The sequence below is a fragment of the Rhinopithecus roxellana genome, chromosome 5 (genome assembly GCF_007565055.1).
Source record: "Rhinopithecus roxellana isolate Shanxi Qingling chromosome 5, ASM756505v1, whole genome shotgun sequence".
NCBI lineage: Eukaryota > Metazoa > Chordata > Mammalia > Primates > Cercopithecidae > Rhinopithecus > Rhinopithecus roxellana.
Window position 1 is genome coordinate 75,069,488 of NC_044553.1, and position 19,783 is coordinate 75,089,270.

The 19,783-nt window shown below is 44.2% G+C and overlaps 2 protein-coding genes across 2 annotated transcripts; one reads left to right on the forward strand and one right to left on the reverse strand.

Annotated features, from left to right (window-relative positions):
* Positions 1-2,298: 2,298 nt before the first annotated feature.
* On the forward strand, positions 2,299-19,333 carry GREM1 (gremlin 1, DAN family BMP antagonist). The gene is made up of 2 exons (XM_010368593.2): positions 2,299-2,443; positions 15,371-19,333. Exon 2 carries the CDS (start codon positions 15,372-15,374, stop codon positions 15,924-15,926), a length of 555 nt encoding a protein of 184 aa, XP_010366895.1. The 5' UTR covers positions 2,299-2,443; position 15,371; the 3' UTR covers positions 15,927-19,333.
* Positions 2,307-3,141, reverse strand: LOC104666520. Its single transcript, XM_010368594.2, has 2 exons — positions 2,827-3,141; positions 2,307-2,648 (listed from the first exon to the last, which is right to left on the reverse strand). The coding sequence occupies exons 1-2, from the start codon at positions 2,975-2,977 to the stop codon at positions 2,335-2,337; spliced, it is 465 nt and encodes a 154-aa protein (XP_010366896.2). The 5' UTR covers positions 2,978-3,141; the 3' UTR covers positions 2,307-2,334.
* Positions 19,334-19,783: the final 450 nt, after the last annotated feature.

Here is a 19,783-nt window from a genome sequence, read left to right on the forward strand (position 1 = left end):
TGAGGGCCTGTGTTTACTCTATCCACAATGGTTATATCCTCAGCATTTGGCTCAGTTGATAATATTAGTGGGAATGTGCTCAACATTCTCAATCCACAACTATTTATTGAATATGAGTGCTGTGTTAGACAATCTATATTCTATGTGCTTCATGTAATCAAAGTGACCTAGACAAAATCTCTGACCTTATGAACCTTACATTCTAGTGGCAGGAAATACTATAATGCCAGGGAGAAGGGAGAGAGAAGTGAGAATGAAGAAAAATGTTGCAGTGATGCACAGCTCTCTCTATCTCTTTGGGATACAGAGGAGGGGGCGTGTGTTGGGGGGAGGAGGTGGGGGTTGTATTGTAGAAAATATGGCCTGAGAAACTGCATGAGGAAGAGTCATCATGATTTGATAGATGGAGATAGAGAAAACCACAACGTCAGGGCTCCAAAAAAAAATCACTTCCATTTTTGGGAGGCAATTTCAGCCTCTTTGTATGTTGATTTGGGGCAGGATGTAAGCCTTGGGGGGAAAAAAGAAGTGACTAAAGCTTTTATTTTAGATGAGAAGGAGTTAATGAATTTGTAAAATATGCTCCCTTTTGAGGGAAGGAGTAAGCTGTTTGCACGTCGGGAGAACAGCTGGCTCCAATACAGCTTGGTGGTGGGCTTTGGCTGGACTGGTCATCGCCTAAGTATTTTGTGTATTTCTGATCACCTACCTCTCCAGGAGCCCATGTGAGCAAGACAGGTCTTCAATCTGGTTCAATGCTCCCATCCTGCAGGCAACTACAAACTGTGGCTCACTGGATGATTTAACAAAAAATGACTGAGAATTGTAAAGTGCAGCCTCGAGTTCATGCGTAGAAACTGCCATCTGCACAAACAAAACATTCAGAGGACTAAGATTGTAAAGATATTAATGCAGACTTCCTTCTTCCTTCATTTATTAAAAAAAATCTATTGCACGTTCCTAACAGCATCTAGTAAATATTTCTTGCTTCTTCCCCTCAACGCCAGACTAAAGAGAAAAAAAATAGGCTGTTTCCTCGTCTGGTTTTGTTTTCCTAGTCGAGTACTTAAATTACGGGTGTTTCATAAGCATCTTTTGATGGATTTCATTGTTTTGTTTATTTTGCTTTAGACAATACAGACACCTTCATATTTCCTTCTGTAACAAATCTTTTCCAAAGTCTTCATTTGACACGGCTGATGGAGCTGGTCTGCAGATCTTGCAGACGTGTTGATTTGTGCACGGACTTTAGCTTCGACACACAAAACTTACGGCCTCTTTGAGGAACCAATTTTTCAAGCTAAGAGAACAAATGAAAGTGTTAGCTCATTTTTCGAAAAATATTTATGTACTTGGTATTCAGAATGTGACATTGGTTTCACACGTTGGTAGGTTTCTGTCCTAAATTTCTGGGAAGTTACTTCCTCATCTAACGTTTTATTTTCCTCACTTATTCGTCTTTAATATGCTACAGAAAACCCCTGTCGCTCAGTGACTGTTCTCTCTCTCTCTCAATATTATTTAGGAATGGAAGCCTTGACTTTTGACGGTCCTTTTAGTTTTATTCTCCTCCCGTGACTCCCCTCTGTACACTCACAGCCCAGGCCGCCGGCATCTGGACTGAAACAACCCGTGGCGGGCGAGGAGAGGAGGGTGTAGGGGGGTGTCATATTGGCGACAGGCTCCTGCTGGCGGCCCGCGAGCCCGCGGGTTAACGGGGGCGCCGGGGTCAACGCCCTCGAAGTTGGGGGCCTCGGGCGGGGCCGCGCGGGAGCCACGACGGTCGCTCGACCAGAGCATCCCGCAGTCCCGTTCCCTCCAGAGGGGAAGAATGGCCGAATCTAGCACGATCCCACGGAGATCTTCCTCTTCCCGGTGCAGTCTCCGCTACTGAGCGCGGGACCAACGCAGGCGATGCCGGGCGGCCGACAGGGAAAGCCCAGACCTGGGGCAGCGAAGGAATGAGGGGCCGGGAGCCGGGGGGATTTCCTCCCGCTCTTCCCTCTCCAACGGGAGCGGAAAATGTGATTTGCTGTGCATTCCAGGCGCGGTTCCCTGGGGTGACCTCTCCCAGCCGGCCCGGGCGGGGGGAGCAGACAAAGAGGCGAGGCGGGCGGAGAGGGGACCCCGCGGGGAAGCAGGAGGGGTGCGGGGGGCGGGGGCAGTACCGGGAAAGGGGGCGGATAGCGGGTCTGGCGGCGGCGGCGGCGGCGACTGGCCAATGGAGAGGCGCGGTCCCGGGCGCCGCGCGCTGCTGCCGGCATTTAAACGGGAGACGGCGCGATGCCTGGCACTCCGTGCGCGGACCGGGCGACCCAGTGCGCGGCCGCAGCGTCACTCTCGGTCTCGCTGACCCCGCGCCGAGCCCCGGCGGCTCTGGCCGCGGCCGCACTCAGCGCCACGCGTCGAAAGCGCAGGCCCCGAGGACCCGCCGCATTGACAGGTGAGCGCGGACGCACCGGGCAGGGGTGTGAGTGGGCTGGGGGGAAGAGGGCCGCACACGAACCGCAGGACCCGCTCAGTTCCACGCGCTGCAGCCCTCTGTGCGCTCAGGCCCTGGTGCGCTGTTCGCGTGGGCGAATCGTGCAGAACCATCGCGGGGTCCTTCCTGCTAAGGTCGAGGACACCGTGACCTCGCTGCTCTGGGTCTACAGGGAAACGTAGGAAAAAAGGTTATCAGGAGCGGGCAGGATGACCCCACATCCCGTTTCCACCTCCCGGAGGGCCCCGAACACGCTCCTGGTGCTCGTGGCAGCAGCGCCTGGCAGACGCGCCGGCTTAGCGAGGACGCGGAGTCCGGGCCGCCAGAGCGCAGAGCATCGGGACCTGCGAGTCGGCCGCTGACGGCGCGGCAAGTTGCCTTGAGAGGGTCCCTTGTGCTTGAGGCGCCGCGCTGGGTCTGGGGGCGTCTTCGGGCGCCCATTGGAGTCCGCGGGCTGGAGCATCCGGAGAATCCATGATGTGTGCATTTGCCCATCCCCGAGGTGAGATGGAGACTGGCAAGAGCAGAGCCGCTGTGTTCAGCCACAGCGGAAAACCGAACTGTGGGTAACCCGACAGCTGGGGTGCGGGGCGCGGCCCTGGCCGCGGGGTCCAGGGAACCCGCAGTGCTCACAAGGCACACACCACACGCGCTCGCGGACCGGCCACGCACTCGCGGGCGCTCGCTTCTCTACTGGAGCCTCTTCCCGGCCCGCACACGCCCGGACTGAATGGTAGACGTTCTGGCGCCGGGCAGTGACCACCGGCTGGTTTCCACTTACGCGCGCACCCCTTAAACTGTGTTCTAGAGGCCCCGGGCCTCGCCTCGCTGCGCCTCACTAGCTCCTGAGGACTAGGGACTGGCGGGTTGGCGGCTCCAAAGAGCTGGGCGTCTTTCGTTCTCTCTTGCTGCCCCGCTCGCTCCGCTGGCCCCTCCACAGCCTGCGGAGCAAGGCCATAGTAGGGGAGTGGGAGGTACATCGGGGCTGTCACCTCTTTGCTGGCCGGAGTTATTTGTAGACTACAGGCTCCGGAAGAACAGACGCGCCACCGCTCTCGCTTGGCATTGCCTTCAGATCGCAACCCCCAGCTTGGCATTTATTTGCCTGCACCAGGCTCTGGCGACGGTCCCCGGGCCAGGCGGGGAGGGACGGACGGCAGGTGACCAGCCTCTGCTGTGATGAAATTCCCGCGCGCCCGGAGCTGTCCCTAATGCGCTCCTCGACCGACTTCGAATCCTGGCTCTTATAGACGGAAATATAGCCTCAGCGTTAAGGGTTAAAATCTCCTCTTAAACGGTCGGAGGGCAGAGAGGTGACCACCGATAGGTAATTGGATCTCCTGCTGGAAAGAGCAAATCTGAGCGGTGTGCGCGTCTGTTTATGTTCCCCTTCGAGATGGTGCCAGGACACGAACTGATTAAAACAATCTATTGTGTTAAGTGGGTCACTAGGGTTTTAAGCTGTCCCAGGGACCCCGGAGTAGTGGCTTCCTTCTGGCTGTACACACAAGTTAAATAAATAGCGTAGAAGAGGTTAAGATAACCCCATTCTCGGGTGAGGAGTCCTCTTTCATCCCTAGGGCTTCCCCCTCCCCTTTTATCTTTTTTTTGGAAGGAGGGGGAGCATGAGAGTCTTGAGGGGGGATGTACTTTTCAAAGCAAGGAGGGAAAGATCTTAAGAAAACTATAGATTCTTACTGCCCCCCAAGCCAAGTCTACAACAGTAGGTGATTTGATTACTATCTCTGGATAAATGGCACTGTCAAATTGTTAATATTAACTATTTAAGGGATTTTTTTAGCAGGGTAGTGGCAGTGTGTGTGTGTGTGTGTGTGTGTGTGTGTGTGTGTGTTTAACCTCCAGGTCATTGTAGGAATTAGAGTCTTTTGTAAACTTTGTAATTTCACAGGTTTCCTATTTTCTTAAAAGTTCATTTTTAGTGAAATGTTTTGGTAACCCACGCTCTGTAGGAAATCCAGGTTGGCTAATGTGGTCTTTATGTGAGTAGTTACACAGGGAAGAATAAAAACCTATTATGTCCCCACATCTCTGAATGAGGGCTGCCTACCCTGTCTTTGAAACTAAGTCGAAGGTGCCTTCAGTCTTAATGGTCAGGTATTAAAAGTGATAAAATGCGAAGAAATTTCATGCCACAGACACCTCCCCCAAGAACTGCTGTTGGAGCATGTTCCACAGTAAAGGAGAGCCAGGAAATCTAAACCTTTTATGTAAAGGAAAGGCAAGTGGGGGACAGTGGTTAGGGGAGGTGACTGCAGCCTCTAACCAAAAGGCAACTATCAGGCAAGTGCTACCAGCCCGTGTCTTACATCTATCTGCAGGAATTTTCTTTAGTTTTAACGTATGCTCTTAGAAATTCAAAGTACAACAGGAATTCCTGGGACAAGAGAAATCTTTTTATTCACATGTGAACATGAAGATACAAAATAGATGATTATTTTATTTGTAGCACTCTTCAAATTGTATTGCATTAGAAAACATATCCATTGACCCACTGTTAAGGACAGCACTGGGTGTTATTAGGACAGTGGTTAAGGACCTGTATTTGGGCTAGATAGAATTGGTTTTAAACCGCTGGCTCAGCCGGGCGCAGTGGCTCATGCTTGTAATCCAGCACTTTGGGAGGCTGAAGCGGGTGGATCACCTGGGGTCGGGAGTTCAAGACCAGCCTGACCAACATGGAAAAACCCCATCTCTACTAAAAATACAAAATTAGCCAGGCGTGGTGGCGCATGCCTGTAATCCCAGCTACTTGGGAGGCTGAGGCAGGAGAATTGCCTGAACCTGGGAGGCGGAGGTTGTGGTGAGCCCAGATAGCGACATTGCAGTCCAGCCTGGGTGAAAAGAGTGAAAACGCCGTCAAAAAAAAAAAAAAAAACAAAACACAAAAACCAAAAAACAAAACAAAAAAAAAAACGCTGGCTCTCCCACTTATGAGCTTTGTGACCTTGGACAAATGTCTAACTTTTCTGAGTGTAGATACCCTGATTGGTAAAAGGAAGATAATATTATCTACCTCATATTTTGTTATGAAAAATAAATGATAAAATTGGGTCAGAATTCAGCATAATGCCTGGCACAGTAAGGGCTTCAAAATAAGAGGTAACTCTTATTATTAGTAATGGTGTTAGGAAAAGTAGTAATGTTATACAGAACCAAGATATATCACAGGGTAGTTCTGAAATTAAATCCTGAATCCTGGCTGAGCTGAGGTGGCTCATGCTTGTAATCCCAGCACTTTTGGAGGCTGAGGCAGGTGGATCATGAAGTCAGGAGTTGGAGACCAGCCTGGCCAACACAGTGAAACCCCATCTCTACTAAAAATACAAAAATTAGCTGGGTGTGGTGGCAGGTGCCTGTTATCTCAGCTACTCGGGAGGCTGAGGCAGGAGAATCACTTGAGCCTGGGAGGTGGAGTTTGCAGTGATCCGAGATCGCGCCACTGCACTCCAGCCTGGGTGACATCTTAAAAAAAAAAAAAAAATCCTGAATCCCACGTTAGGCAGTGACTAACACATCTTTCACTACATAATAGAACCTGTAACTTGGCCGTCTCTCAGCAGTGCTGCTCAGTGAACGTTTAATATTTATTACTTTCTAACTCGTTTGTTGTTGATCTCAAGAATTGCATATAGTCATTAACTTTCCTAAGAAAATCTTTGACAAACATAGAGCTCCTGAGATATTTCACAACCAGGTGGTCTCCTCCCTGTCCTATGCAATGTTGGGCCCTAGCCTGATTTAGCCAACCTGCTCTTCAGACTAGAGAGGCTGTTCAGGGTTTTTACAACACAAAGGCGATGAGACTATCCTCTACCTGTGTGTCAAGAAGGGACTCTTCTTATCTCCTTGGTGCAACTTGTCTGAAAAAGAAAATCAAGACAATTATCTTTTTAAAAATTAAAGATCAAATTAAAAATAAGCTATACTTTTCCCAAAGATTTAGACCTAAGAAAAAGGAATAGATCTTTCTAAAACCTGACCTGCACTTAGAGCATCTGTAGTCACTTCCACTATTTCTTATGCTGGGAGAATAATTTGATGTCATGCCTATTGAATGTCTTTCTAAAGCTTGATTTATCAGGAGGAACTGACCAGAAGTCCATGCACAGACATTTGGCTTTCACTGTAATTCCTACTCAAAACTCCCTTTCACTGATTATGAGCAGGTTGGTTAGCTAAAATGAGAAATACAGCAAGAAGAGTGACAGAAGGAGCTGGCTTCAACTTTCCCAAAGACATCATGAACACTGGAAATAGGTCATACATATACCATTTTTATTTCTCAGTCCTCAGAATTAGAATATTGTGTTCCTACAGGCTTTGTGAAAATTGGAATACATTGCCATGACCCGCACAGGATAGAGGTGGTTAATATGACTTATCTTGCTTGTAGATGTTTACTCTTCATCCCTAAGGGAAACTGGAAGGAAAGCATGCTATACAGAGGACCTGCTTTGAGAGTATGTGTCCTCTGGGACAAGTGGAATGAAAGAGAGGATAGAGGCAAATATAATAAAAAGGGGAGATGGGGTGAGACTTGCTGGTGGAGGACAGTTGCAAAGAAAACTCATGATGAGAATAACATCACATTTTTTGCATTGATGGGAAACTGAGGCTGAGTTTGAAACGAAGATATACTGTCTGCAAAAAAGAATCAACAGAGATGTTAGGTATCTTGATGTACACTGAGTCTATGAGATGCAGCTTAATTTAATTTAATGATGTGAATAGGCCATTTCATAAGTGGTGGAAATTACCATAAAGTGTTTGCAGCTAATGACAGGGCATGGATGATGTCATAGGAACCTAAGTCTGGATGAGCTATGGATTGAATTTTTACTATGGGATACCCTTCTACATGTTGCTGTGGAAAAGAATTGTCTTCAAGAAATGTACATCTTCTGCATTTCCTCTCCATCTCTGTACAATAATGTACAAAGTGCACATTATTTGGTGACAATACAATTGGGATTTCAAGTGCATATCATTCCTATTTCCTTCACTGAAGAATCAAGAGCAGTCGGGGGGTGGGGAGAGCTTGGGTGATTGACAAGCATGTGGCAGAGCCCTGGTTCCACTATGAATTGTAGTTCTTACCCTGCTTACTGTCACTCATGTAGAGCAGCTAGTGTGCCTCAGAGCATTGCTGTTCTATGAGAAGCTGAGATATCGATTGACATTCTTGCAGTTGGTGTTTACTTCTCTCTGAATAAACAAAGGTTGACAACTCAGACATCTTACAGTTAGTACTAAAGATTTTTGAAGAATAGGCTTTTAAAAAATGAAAAAAACCCGTCTCAAAAAAAAAAAATGAAAAAAACATTTCACTTTCCATAACTAATAAATCTTATTTTGAGAAAAACGTACTTTTAAGAAAAACAAAAAGCCTATCTGTCACTCTAGACCCTTTGACTTAGAAGGTAGGCGCCTCCCATAGAAACAGAAAGTCTGTCTAAATTAAAATTGAAAACCACAGTTGACTAATTTTGAATTTATGGCTCTGCTGTTGGCTTCTGCCCTAGTATTACTTTCAATGGCTTCAATTAGAAAATGAAACCCATAGCATTCTATACGAGAACAGGTGAAAAGTCAGGGACATGTGGAGTTTTCCTAGAAAAAGAAAGACAAGTCTTTTTTTTTCTTTCTTTTTTTTTTTTTTTGAGAGCGGGGTCTCGCTGTGTTGCCCAGGCTGGAGTTCAGTGGCACGATCTCGGCTCACTGCAAGCTCCGCCTCCCGGGTTCCCGCCATTCTCCCGCCTCAGCCTCCGAGTAGCTGGGACTACAGGAGCCCGCCACCGCGCCCGGCTAGTTTTTTGTATTTTTAGTAGAGACGGGGTTTCACCGTGTTAGCCAGGAGGGTCTCGATCTCCTGACCTCGTGATCCACCCGCCTCGGCCTCCCAAAGTGCTGGGATTACAGGCGTGAGCCACCGCGCCCCGGCCGAAAGACAAGTCTTAGGAAGCTCTCTAGGATGGAAGGAATTTGCCACACTGAGAGTCAGACATCCAAAGGGCTGCGGTTGGCTCTTCTGCTCATGGGCACTGGTGAAGGCTTTTTAAAATGCAAAGGATAGTAACTCATGTAAATCAATGAGGTTCATAACAATCATGCATTTACCAAATTTTTACAAGCACCTGCCTTATGCCAGGCACTGAGGATAAGGTGATGAATAAGCCCTCATCAACTCTCAGCCTAGATATTTACTCAGTAACACATGTGAAAATGCCAAGAAGGAAAAGTTAAGTATAAAGAAAGCCTTAAGTTGGTTCAGAGAAATAAAATTGCATTTTTCGCATAGACGTTTGTGGAAGGGGCCTTACGAGGTAAACCTGTCCTATGCGGTCAACATATATTCCCAGTTAGTCTCAGATTGGCCTCTGTGATGACAGACTCAGAGGGTCTTGGTTAGGAGGGGAGGGGTGAATTTGTCTGGAGGCCATTTTCAAGAGGTATGGAGGAAGACTGGGGAATAGGCCTGGGGCTATCTCATGTACTCCTCCTCTGAAATGGGGAGCAAGTGAATTGTATTATATTTTATTTTAGATCTTTGTCCCAATTTAATAAATACCAGAAATTCGTGAAACCTTCTGAAATTCACAATATATTTTGAGACCAGGAGAATGGCTCCTTGAGGAGTTGCCACACTGTCTTAACCTGGTCTCTGGAAAAATTCAGTCCTGTATTATAACTGGACTTTTCTCATAAGTGCTTCTTTTTCTTTTTCTTTTTATTATACTTTAAGTTCCGGGATACATGTGCAGAATGTGCAGGTTTGTTACATAGGTAAACACATGACATGGTGGTTTGCTGCACCCATCAACCCATCATCTACATTAGGTATTTCTCCTAATGCTACCCCTCCCCTAGCCCCCCACCCCCCAACAGGCCCCAGTGTTTGATGTTCCCCTCCATGTCCATGTGTTCTCGTTGTTCAACTCCCACTTATGAGTGAGAACATGCGGTGTTTGGTTTTCTGTTCCTGTGTTAGTTTGCTGAGAATGTTAGTTTGCTTGCTCATCCATGTCCCTGCAAAGGACATGAACTCATCCTTTTTTATGGCTGCATAGTATTCCATGGTGTATACGTGCTACCTTTTCTTAATTCAGTCTATCATTGATGGGCACTTGGGTTGGCTCCAAGTCTTTGCTATTGTAAATAGTACTGCAATAAGCATATGTGTGCATGTGTCTTTATAGCAGAATGATTCATAATCCTTTAGGTCTATACCTAGTGATAGGATTGCGGGTCAAATGGTATTTCTGGTTCTAGATCCTTGAGGAATTGCCACACTGTCTTCCACAATGGTTGAACTAATTTACACTCCCACCAACAGTGTAAAAGCATTTCTGTTTCTCCACATCCTCTCCAACATCTGTTGTTTCCTGACTTTTTAATGATCGCCATTCTAACTGGTGTGAAATGGTATCTCATTGTGGTTGTGGTTTGCATTTCTCTAATGATCAGTGATGATCTTTTTTTTCATATGTTTGCTGGCCACATAAATGTGGCCACCTTTGAGAAGTGTCTGTTCATATCATTTGCCCACTTTTCGATGGGGCTGTTTTTTCCTTGTAAATTTGTTTGAGTTCCTGGTAGATTCTGGATATTAGCCCTTTGCCAGATGGATAGATTGCAAAAATTTTCTCCCATTCTTTAGGGTGCCTGTTCACTCTGATGGTTGTTTCTTTCACTATGCAGAAGCTCTTTAGTTTAATTAAATCGCATTTGTTAATTTTGACTTTTGTTGCCATTGCTTTTGGTGTTATAGTCATGAAGTCTTTGCCCATGCCTGTGTCCTGAATGGTATTGCCCAGGTTTTCTTCTAAGATTTTTATGGTTTTAGGTCTTACATTTAAGTTTTTAATCCATCTTGAATTAGTTTTTGTATAAGGTGCAAGGAAAGGGTCCAGTTTCAGTTTTCTGCATATGGCTAGCCAGTTTTCCCAATGCCATTCATTAAATAGGGAATCCTTTTCCCATTGCTTGTTTTTGTCAGGTTTGTTAAAGATTAGATGGCTGTAGATGTGTGGTGTTATTTCTGAGGCCTTTGTTCTGTTCCATTGGTCTATATATCTGCTTTGGTACCAGCACCATGCTGTTTTGATTACTGTAGCCTTATAGTACAGTTTGAAGTCAGGTAGCGTGATGCCTCCAGCTTTGTTCTTTTTGCTTAGGATTGTCTTGGCAATGCGGCCTCTTTTTTGGTTCTGTATGAAATTTAAAGTAGTTTTCTCATGGACATCTGTAGAACTCTCCACCCCAAATCAATAGGACATATGTTCTTCTCAGCACCACATCGCACTTATTCTAAAATTGACTACATAATTAGAAGTAAAACACTCCTCAGCAAATTCAAAAGAACAGAAATCCTAACAGTCTCTCAGACCACAATGCAATCAAATTAGAACTCAGGATTAAGAAACTTACTAAAAACCACACAACTACATGGAAACTGAACAACCTGCTCCTGAATGATTACTGGGTAAATAACAAAATTAAGGCAGAAATAAGTAAGTTCTTTGAAACCAATGAGAACAAAGACACAATGTACCAGAATCTCTGGGACACAGCTAAAGCAGTGTTTAGAGGGAAATTTATAGCACTAAATACCCACAGGAGAAAGCGAGAAAGATCTAAAATTGACACCCTAACATCACAATTAAAAGAACTAGAGAAACGAGCAAACAAATTCAAAAGCTAGCAGATGACAAGAAATAACTAAGATCAGAGCAGAACTGAAGGAGATAGAGACACGAAAAACCCTTTGAAAAATCAATGAATCCAGGAGCTGTATTTTTTTTGAAAGATTAACAAAATAGATAGACCACTAGCCAAACTAATAAAGAAGAAAAGAGAGAAGCATCAAATAGACATAATAAAAAATGATCAAGGGGATATCACCACTGATTCCACAGAAATACAAACTACCATCAGAGAATACTATAAACACCTCTACACAAATAAACTAGAAAATCGAGAAGAAACAAATACATTCCTGGACACATACACCCTCCCAAGACTAAACCAGGAAGAAGTCGAATCCCTGAATAGACCAATAACAAGTTCTGAAATTGAGGCAGTAATTAGTAGCCTACCAACCAAAAAAAAAGCCGAGGACCAGATGGATTCACAGCCAAATTATACCAGAGGTACAAAGAGGAGCTGGTACCATTCCCTCTGAAACTACTTCCAATCAATAGAAAACGAGGGACTCCTCCCTAACTCATGTTATGAGGCCAGCATCATCCTGATACCAAAACCCAGCAGAGACACAACAAAAAAAAGGAAATTCAGGCTAATATCCCTGATGAACATTGATGCGAAAATCCTCAATAAAATACTGGCAAATGAATCCAGCAGCACATCAAATCCTCAATAAAATACTGGCAAATGAATCCAGCAGCACATCAAAAAGCTTATCCACCATGATCAAGTTGGCTTCATCCTTGGGATGCAAGGCTGGTTCAACATACGCAAATCAATCACATAAACAGAACCAATGACAAAAACCACATGATTATCTCAATAGATGCAGAAAGGCCTTTGATAAAATTCAACACCGCTTCATGCAAAAAACTCTCAATAAACTAGGTATTGGTGAAACGTATCTCAACATAATAAGAGTTATTTATGACAAACCCACAGCCAATATCATACTGAATGCTTAAAAGCTGGAAGCATTCCCTTTGAAAACCAGCACAAGACAGAGATGCCCTCTCTCACCACTCCTATTCAACATACTGTTGGAAGTTCTGGCCAGGGCATTCAGGCAAGATAAAGAAATAAAGGTATTCAGATAGGAAGAGAGGAAGTCAAATTGTCTCTGTTTGCAGATGACATGATTGTATATTTAGAAAACCCCATCATCTCAGCCCAAAATCTCTGTAAGCTGATAAGCAACTTCAGCAAAGTCTCAAGATATAAAATCCATGTGCAAAAATCACAAGCATTCCTATACACCAATAATAGACAAACAGCCAAATCACGAGTGAATTCCCATTCACAAGTGCTACAAAGAGAATAAAATACCTAGGAATCCAACTTACAAGGGATGTGAAGGAAGGACCTCTTCAAGGAGAACTACAAACCACTGCTCAAGGTAATAAGAGAGGACACAAACAAATGGAAAAACATTCCATGCTCATGGATAGTAAGAATCAATATTATGAAAATGGCCATACTGCCCAAAGTAATTTATAGATTCAATGCTATCCCCATCAAGCTACCATTTACTTCCTTCACAGAATTAGAAAAAACTACTTTAAAGTTCATATGGAACCAAAAAAAGAGCCCATATAGCCAAGACAATCCTAAGCAAAAAGAACAGAGCTGGAAACATCATGCTACCTGACTTCAAACTATACTACAAGGCTACAGTAAGACAAACAGCATGGTATGGTATAAGTGCTTTTTTTAAAAAAAACTACAAAGTAAATCAATTTTTTTTGTGGTTAGAGTAAAACAAAAATTCTGTATAAAGAGCAAGGATGTTGTAACATAAACTGACCAAAGCTGGGAAACCTACAGTTGGAGCAAAAGCTGAATGTCACATTATCAGCTCCAAACTTGAACTGGTCTAAAAGTACTAGGTTAATGTTGGAAAGATGGTGCCATTTAAAGATATCTTATATTCAATATTTATTTTAATTTGACATTATCCTAGGGTTGAATGGTGTTTACTTACCATGTGCTGTTCATTAGAAATCTAGATCCTACACTGCCTTTGTGCAAAGTAATTGCTCTGACTAATAATACCAACTTGTCCAGTTTTGGTGGGAGAAATAATAAGCTTACTGTTAAATTGCACGTAGTGGTTATTATGTGTAATACTGGTATTCCAAAGAGAGAAGGAAAATGGGTGCTACACAGCTCTATTCTTAGGTTCAGAAAACCGTAGGAGTGGGACAGGAGAACCTTCAGGATTCAGGTCCTATTGATGTGATGGCTGCAGGAGGGAGGCTGTGAATTTGAAACTGCATCCATTGAAAAGAAAATCCTTCCACATTTTAATAATTCTTTCTGTGCTCCATGGCAGCACGTGCTTATAGGCCTTGCTACTCAAAGCTTAATAAAAAGGCAGACCTGCTGAATCAGAATCTGCACCATAGCAATACCCCCAGATAATTGTCTGCACTTTCAAGTCTAAGAAGCACTGTCCCAGGAGGAAAACCTTTGGAGTCTGAGGCTTCTCTCTTGCACTCTCCTTTTTGGAACTGTGCTGTTCCTTCTCCACCCCCCTCCCTTCTGTCTTCTTCCTCCCCTTCTGTCTGCCTTTACTACCTCCTCTGAACACTCAACTTGTAGAAGAGTTCCCCTTTCTCTGAATTGCATTATTCACTTCATTCATTTTTTTCTCTCTGTCTATGGCTTCCGATTTTTTGTTGATTTTCCCTCACCTCACCTCCTTGTTATTTTTTGTCATTGTTCACGTCACTGTCCTTGCAGACCCATATATAGCTTCAGACCTATCCACAGTAATTCATTGCCACTAATTTATTCAACATGCCCATGCCATTTATTAATGTAAATATTTGCACATACTTGTTCTATCATGCCCATTTTTCTACCCTTTAAATTGTATATACACGGACACATGTGAGTGACATATTTCACTATTTTTTTTTTTTGAGATGGAGTCTTGCTCTGTCGCCCAGCCTGGAGTGCAGTGGTACGATCTCGGCTCACTGCAACCTCCGCCTCCCGGGTTCACACCATTCTCCTGCCTCAGCCTCCCCAGCAGCTGGGACTACAGGCGCCGCCACCACACCCATCTAGTTTTTTGTATTTTTAGTGGAGATGGGGTTTCACCATGTTGGCCAGGATGGTCTCTATCTCCTGACCTCGTGATCTGCCCACCTCGGCCTCCCAAAGTGCTGGGATTACAGGCGTGAGCCACCGTGCCCGGCCATATTTCACCATTTAAAAGGTAGAAAAATGTATATTGTGGTACAAAGAATGATAGATTGAGTATCTGTGCCCAGTTTCAAGATGAGAACAAGTGAGAGGTGGAGAAGCCTCATGAGTCACGTCACCTACATGCTTCTGTCTTTCGTTCTACCTGCAGTACTGCCACACTTTTGGTTAGTTCTCCAATTGCTCTCACATTGACACTGAGTTGGATCTGAACAACCTACCTGGGGAGACAAAGTATTGGTATCTTTGCTTAAATGGAGTCATTTATTGAGAGATAAAGTGACATCCTTAAGATCAGATAGCAAGTTACTGCACCAGGATCCCGACCTTTCCTGTTTTGTTGTTTTCCCTCTGTCAAATGCTTTCTGGTCTCCACGAATCTCTCCTTCTACATAGGATAAAAATGCAAAGTCTCAGAAGCATTCACAGCTCAGGAAGCCTCAGGCTAGCTGGGGAGAAAAGACTGGGACATTTCTGGAGGAATGTAGTCCTCTGGGCAGAGAGGTTAATTCATCCTGCTGTAAAACAAACTAGAAAATGAGTTCCCCTCAAAAGGTGCAAAGGTCATATGGCATTAGCACAGTAGGAGCTTACTAAATATTATCAAATACCAGAATGAACATAGTTAAGTGAACGTAATACAAAGTCAAATGTGGTTGGTGCCAGAGGCCGGAAGAAGTTCTTGTGAGAATAGGTGCAGAGAAGAGCTGACCCTAGGGGGCTGAGTTTAAAACTTGACTTAGTCACTGTGGGACTCTGTGGGAGTTACTCCATGGATTGATGGCTGGGTCGTGGAGATAATAGTACCTAATTCATACAGGTACTGTGAGAAGTAAATGGAATGTTTTACATAAGTGTTTAACGAGTGCATTTAAATGCTAGGTGCTACTATTAATTTTTAAATTAACTTTGTCATGTTTTGTGTTTTCCCCTCTCTGTGCTTGCTTCCTTTAGTATGAGCCGCACAGCCTACACGGTGGGAGCCCTGCTTCTCCTCTTGGGGACCCTGCTGCCGGCTGCTGAAGGGAAAAAGAAAGGGTCCCAAGGTGCCATCCCCCCGCCAGACAAGGCTCAGCACAATGACTCAGAGCAGACTCAGTCGCCCCAGCAGCCTGGCTCCAGGAACCGGGGGCGGGGCCAAGGGCGGGGCACTGCCATGCCGGGGGAGGAGGTGCTGGAGTCCAGCCAAGAGGCCCTGCATGTGACCGAGCGCAAATACCTGAAGCGAGACTGGTGCAAAACCCAGCCGCTTAAGCAGACCATCCACGAGGAAGGCTGCAACAGTCGTACCATCATCAACCGCTTCTGTTACGGCCAGTGCAACTCCTTCTACATCCCCAGGCACATCCGGAAGGAGGAAGGTTCCTTTCAGTCCTGCTCCTTCTGCAAGCCCAAGAAATTCACTACCATGATGGTCACACTCAACTGCCCTGAACTACAGCCACCTACCAAGAAGAAGAGAGTCACACGTGTGAAGCAGTGTCGTTGCATATCCATCGATTTGGATTAAGCCAAATCCAGGTGCACCCAGCCTGTCCTAGGAATGCAGCCCCAGGAAGTCCCAGACCTAAAACAATCAGATTCTTATTTGGCTTAAACCTAGAGGCCAGAAGACCCCCCAGCTGCCTCCTGGCAGGAGCCTGCTTGTGCGTAGTTTGTGTGCATGAGTGTGGATGGGTGCCTGTGGGTGTTTTTAGACACCAGAGGAAACACAGTGTCTGCTAGAGAGCACTTCCAGTTTTGTAAACATACCTGCTTTAATGGGGATGTGCCAGAAACCCACATCACCCCGGCTCACATCTAAAGGGGCGGGGCCATGGTCTGGTTCTGCCTTTGTGTTTTTGTGCCCTCCTGGGGACCAGAATCTCCCTTCGGAATGAATGTTCATGGAAGAGGCTCCTCTGAGGGCAAGAGACCTGTTTTAGTGCTGCATTCAACATGGAAAAGTCCTTTCTAACCTGTGCTTGCATCCTCCTTTCCTCCTCCTCCCCACAGTCCATCCTTTCTTAAGTTGTCAGTGACTGTGTCAGTCTAATCTCTTGTTTGCCAAGGTTTCTAAATTAATTCACTTAACCGTGATGCAGATGTTTTTCATTTTGTGAAGACCCTCCAGACTCCGGGAGAGGCCAATGTGGGCAAGGACAAGCAGGATAGTGGAGTGAGAAAGGGAGGATGGAGGGTGAGGCCAAATCAGGCCCAGCAAAAGTCAGTAGGGACATTGCAGAAGCTTGGAAAGCCAATACCAGAACACAGTGAGGCTCATGCTTCTGAGAAGGTCTTTTCCTAGTGTTGAACAGAACCCAAGTGAACAGAGGAGAAATGAGATTGCCAGAAAGTGATTAACTTTGGCCGTTGCTGCGATCTGCTCAAACCTAACACCAAACTGAAAACATATATTGACCACCTCTATATTCAGACCCAAACAAGTTAGCTAAACCAAACCAAGCCCTCTGCTTTGTCCCTCAGATGGAAAAGAAAGGTAGTTTAGAACTCTCTGCATAGGGGTAGGAATTAAACAAAATCTCAGAGGCTGAAATTCCTAATAGCTTTCCTTTTTCATGGTTAAAATCCTCTTATTTCCAGTTCAGTATTTCCAGTCATGCTTCTGAGAGCCACTAACCTGACTGATATAGATTCTGCCTCTGCTGAGTGTATCTGACAGTAGTCTAAGATGACAGAGTTTAGGGACTACTCCGTTTTAGCAAGAGGTATTTTTGGGGTCTTTTTGTTTTAACCGTTGTCAGGAGATTGGGCTAGAGAGAAGAGGAGGAGAGTCAGGAAATAAAGGAAATTGCCTCCGGCTAGAGAGTAGTTAGGTGTTAATACCTGGTAGAGATGTAAGGGATATGACCTCCCTTTCTTTATGTGCTTACTGAGGAGCTGAGCGGACCCTGTTAGGAGAGCATAGCATCCGGGTGTATTAGCTGTTCATCTGCTACTGATTGTAACTATTCAGTATCTACTGGTAGGCACTGTCCTCTGATTAAAGTTGGCCTACTGGCAGTGCCTACTTAGGATTTATCTAAGGGCCAAAGTGCAGGGTGGGTGAACCTTACTGCACTTTGGATTTGGTTAACCTGCTTTCTTCTAGCCTGAGGTTGTATATACAAACTCCCTGAGTATTCTTTTTGCCTTGTATCTCCTCAGCCTCCTAGCCAAGTCCTATGTAATATGGAAAACAAACGCTGCAGACTTGAGATTCGGTTGCCCATCAAGGCTCTGGCATTCAGAGCACCCTTGCAACTCCAGAAGCTGTTTTTATTTTGATCCAGTGTTCTCCCATCTAAAAAACTAAACAGGAACCATTTCAAGGTGGGAGATATTTTAAACGCCCCAAATGTTGGGTCTAATTTTCAAACTTTTAAACTCACTACTGATGATTCTCACACTAGGCGAATTTGTCCAAACACATAGTGTGTGTGTTTTGTATACACTGTATGACCCCGCCCCAAATCTTTGTATTGTCCATATTCTCCCACAATAAAGCACAGAGTGGATTTAATTAAGCACACAAACGCCAAGGCAGAATGTTGAGGGTGGGCGAGAGGAAATGGGAAAGAAACTGAAAATGTAAAACCACACCAGAGAGGAAAAATGACATTCAGAACTAGCACACACTGAATTTCTCTTCTTGTTTTAACTCTGCCACAAGCATGCAATTTTGTTAGCAGAGATGACCTAAGTTGGCAGCAGTAATCTTTTTTTTTGGAGCTTGTACCACAGTCTTGCATATAAGTGCAGATTTGGCTCAAGTAAAGAGAATTTCCTCAACACTAACTTCACTGGAATAACCAGCAGCATAACTACCCTAAAAGCACAGCACTAGTCAAAGAGGGAAATGTCTGTTCTTCTTACTATGCCTGTATTAAGACTAGTACAAATGTGGTGTGGCTTCCAACTTTCATTGAAAATGCCATATCTGTGACATATTTTATTTGAGTCACTGATGATGTAATGATATATTTTTTCATTATTATAGTAGAATATTTTTATGGCAAGATATTTGTGATCTTGATTGTACCTATTAAAATAATGCCAAACACCAGATACGAATTTTATGATGTACACTTTGTGCTTGGCATTAAAAGAAGAAAACACACATCCTGGAAGTCTGTAAGTTGTTTTTTGTTACTGTAGTTCTTGAAAGGTAAGAGTGTAAGTGAAAAATCTGGAGGAGAGGATAATTTCCACTGTGTGGAATGTGAATAGTTAAATGAAAAGTTATGGTTATTTAATGTAATTATTAATTCATATCCTTTGGTCACTGTGATTGCAAGCATTTTTTCTTTTTCTCCTTTATATGACTTTCTCTGAGTTGGGCAAAGAAGAAGCTGGCACGTTGTATGTTGTTGGAGTCTCTTATCTGGTCAGGGGGAACAAAATCTTGACCCATCTGAATGTGTGTTACTGAGTCAGTGCCTGAACCTTTATTTTTTAAATTGAATGTTCCTTAAAGGTTAACATTTCTAAAGCAATATTAAGAAAGACTTTAAATGCTATTTTGGAAGACTTAGGATGTGTGTATACAAACAAATAGCAGATAATGGTAAATAGCTCACACATAAAGTCCTTTTAAGGAGAAAATCTAAAATGAAAAGTGGATAAACAGAACATTTATAAGTGACCAGTTAATGCTTAAGAGTGAAAGTAGATCTATTGATTTGTCATTCCTCAAGATATTTAATATCAACTGCATTATGTATTATGTCTGCTTTAATCATTTAAAAACAGCAAAAAATTATATAGACTATGATTGAGGTACCTTGCTGTGTAGGAGGATGAAAGGGGAGTTGATAGTCTCATAAAACTAATCTGGCTTCAAGTTTCATGAATCTGTAACTAGAACTTAATTTTCACCCCAATAATGTTCTATATAGCTTTTGCCAAAGAGCAACTAATAAATTAAACCTGTTCTTTTTGTGTGTGTGAGTGTGCGTTTGTGTTTGGTAGTGTTCCTAGGGCAGAGGTGGAGCAGGGATGCACTTAGCATGGGAAGGGAGGTAGAAAAGAGAATTGGATCGCCATGATCTTCAGTGGAATTTATTCCTTTTGCCTAGGCCTTTCAGACCTTGCTTGATTTCTGTAGGATACCTCAGGTCGTGGCAAGGGAGAGCTGGTCTGCAATTGGAAGCACCAGCCTCTTCCCTAGAGCACACCTAGAGAGGAGGCCCAGAGATGGCAGGGCCATCACACAGAAATGATAATAACTTCATTTCAGGGCGTTTCAGGGTAAAAACAGGAGAAAAATTTGGGACTCAGTAGAAGGAAAAAATTCCTAATGATAGGAGTGATTGGCAATACCATGAGGTGCCTTTAAAAGATGGTGAACTGTCCTTGGAAATACTAAACCACAGGCTAGATATCATT

Excerpts from the sequence above, each read along its gene's own strand:
- GREM1 (XM_010368593.2), top strand. The coding sequence starts at position 15,372 with ATGAGCCGCACAGCCTACACGGTGGGAGCCCTGCTTCTCCTCTTGGGG.
- LOC104666520 (XM_010368594.2), bottom strand. The coding sequence starts at position 2,977 with ATGGGCAAATGCACACATCATGGATTCTCCGGATGCTCCAGCCCGCGG. Across the intron at positions 2,649-2,826 it reads CGTCAGCGGCCGACTCGCAG|ACCCAGAGCAGCGAGGTCAC; the intron begins GTCCCGATGCTC and ends GTTTCCCTGTAG.